The 1,604-nt window shown below is 39.7% G+C and overlaps 1 protein-coding gene across 1 annotated transcript in view; it reads left to right on the top strand.

Moving 5' to 3' along the window:
- Positions 1 to 1,604, top strand: part of pigf (phosphatidylinositol glycan anchor biosynthesis, class F) — a 5,080-nt gene that overhangs the window by 1,831 nt on the left and 1,645 nt on the right. Inside the window, exons 3-5 of the mRNA XM_032502684.1 lie at positions 47 to 138; positions 470 to 586; positions 715 to 823. Of these exons, the coding sequence (XP_032358575.1) occupies positions 47 to 138; positions 470 to 586; positions 715 to 823 (318 nt within the window). The remainder of the gene's footprint in view (positions 1 to 46; positions 139 to 469; positions 587 to 714; positions 824 to 1,604) is intronic.

The following is a 1,604-nucleotide window of genomic DNA, read 5'->3' as shown; positions in this document are numbered from 1 at the left end:
TTGCATGATTTATTAACCTTAATTTTCTTCACCCGTTTTTCTGCAGCTGTCTCGGTTGTTTCGTTCATGTCTCTACTTCTTCCTGTCGTGCCTGTTCTTCCACACTGTGGTCGTTCTCTATGGAGCTCCACTGATTGAGTGAGTTGCTGCTGATGGTTCATGTGCTGTATGTATACTGAAGTCTAAAAGGTGTAAAACACATTTGAAAAAAAACAGAGGGCAGCAAAGGTGGACATGCTTTTGATTTCCAGAGAGTAAGTTAGTTATCAGGATAGGAATTTGTGCAACTTGTAATATATCACCCGTTACGGACTGGTTAAAAAACAAGTGAATAAAGACATCTTTTACAGAGTATCTGCACATGGTGATATCATTTTTCTGGCATTCTACATATTTACATATTTTCATTTTGTCGCTGTATGTGTTATTTATTGCATTAAGTTTTATACCCTGCAATTAATTATTCCAGATCAGCCTTAGAGACATTCTCCCTTGCCGTGCTGCTGACCTCTCTAACCACCCTGAGGTGTCTCTGTGTCCTCGGCCCCAATGTCCAGGCCTGGATACGAGTTTTCAGTCGGCATGGGTGAGCCTACAATCTGCCTTTCCTTTTTCACTGCTCCCTGTCCTTCTGGCATGTGTTTCATATGCTCACTTAGTGTCTCTAAATTGAATATACTAACAGATGTTGCTTTGCTCTGTCTCCGTCTCCAGAGCTATGTCTGTGTGGGACACCTGTCTACAGATTACAGTGGCCTGCACAGTGGTAGGAGCCTGGGTTGGAGCCTTTCCAATACCACTGGACTGGGACAGGCCTTGGCAGGTCAGCGCACTGTTAAATCCTCTCATAAACAAACTGTATACTGTGGAAACTTTATCCTAATTTTGTGCCTTGTGCAAGAACAATTTTAATATTCTCATTGTAAAATCACAAAAGTGCTACCAGAAATAAAAAAAAAAGACTTTCACAGACAAAAAGTGGAATTAGTGGTGTTAGAGGACCCAAAACAACAAGAAAATATAAATAGTACAGCGGTAAATGCTATACTGTGACAAATAAACAGGGAATGATTTTAAAACTTTCTTAAGCACACCAAAATATTATAGACTACAATAGACAATGTCACACTGCCCATTAAAATAATAAAATCTAAAGAACACTTCAGTAAATTGGCAAGCCATTATGATGATGAGCAGAATATTATTGTTTGCATTCAGTTTGTATTATAGTTTATTTTAGTTCATTTTGATATTTAAACTCCAATTTCATTCAGATTAAAGCATTATGACTTCAGTCAGAAGATAAATCTGAAGGGTCATGAGATAGTTATGGCATTTTTCCATTACATGGCACGTGCTTGCCTCGCCTTGCCTCGTCTTTTTTAGGTACTTTTTTTTTGTATCACCTCCGTCGAGGTTCCAAGTCAGCTGAGGCGATAACAAAAGGTGACGAGAAAACCTGCAGACTACTGATTGGTCTGTGAGAATCGTCACTATTCACTGCGTCATCATTGCTATCGACAGACGGAGGCGTCATGAACAAACCTGCCATAAGTCTCACTTACTTTGCCAGACCTTACACACACACACACACACACACACAC

Source organism: Etheostoma spectabile, chromosome 21 (assembly GCF_008692095.1).
Source record: "Etheostoma spectabile isolate EspeVRDwgs_2016 chromosome 21, UIUC_Espe_1.0, whole genome shotgun sequence".
Taxonomy (NCBI): domain Eukaryota; kingdom Metazoa; phylum Chordata; class Actinopteri; order Perciformes; family Percidae; genus Etheostoma; species Etheostoma spectabile.
This window is presented reverse-complemented; position numbering and strand designations above follow the sequence as displayed.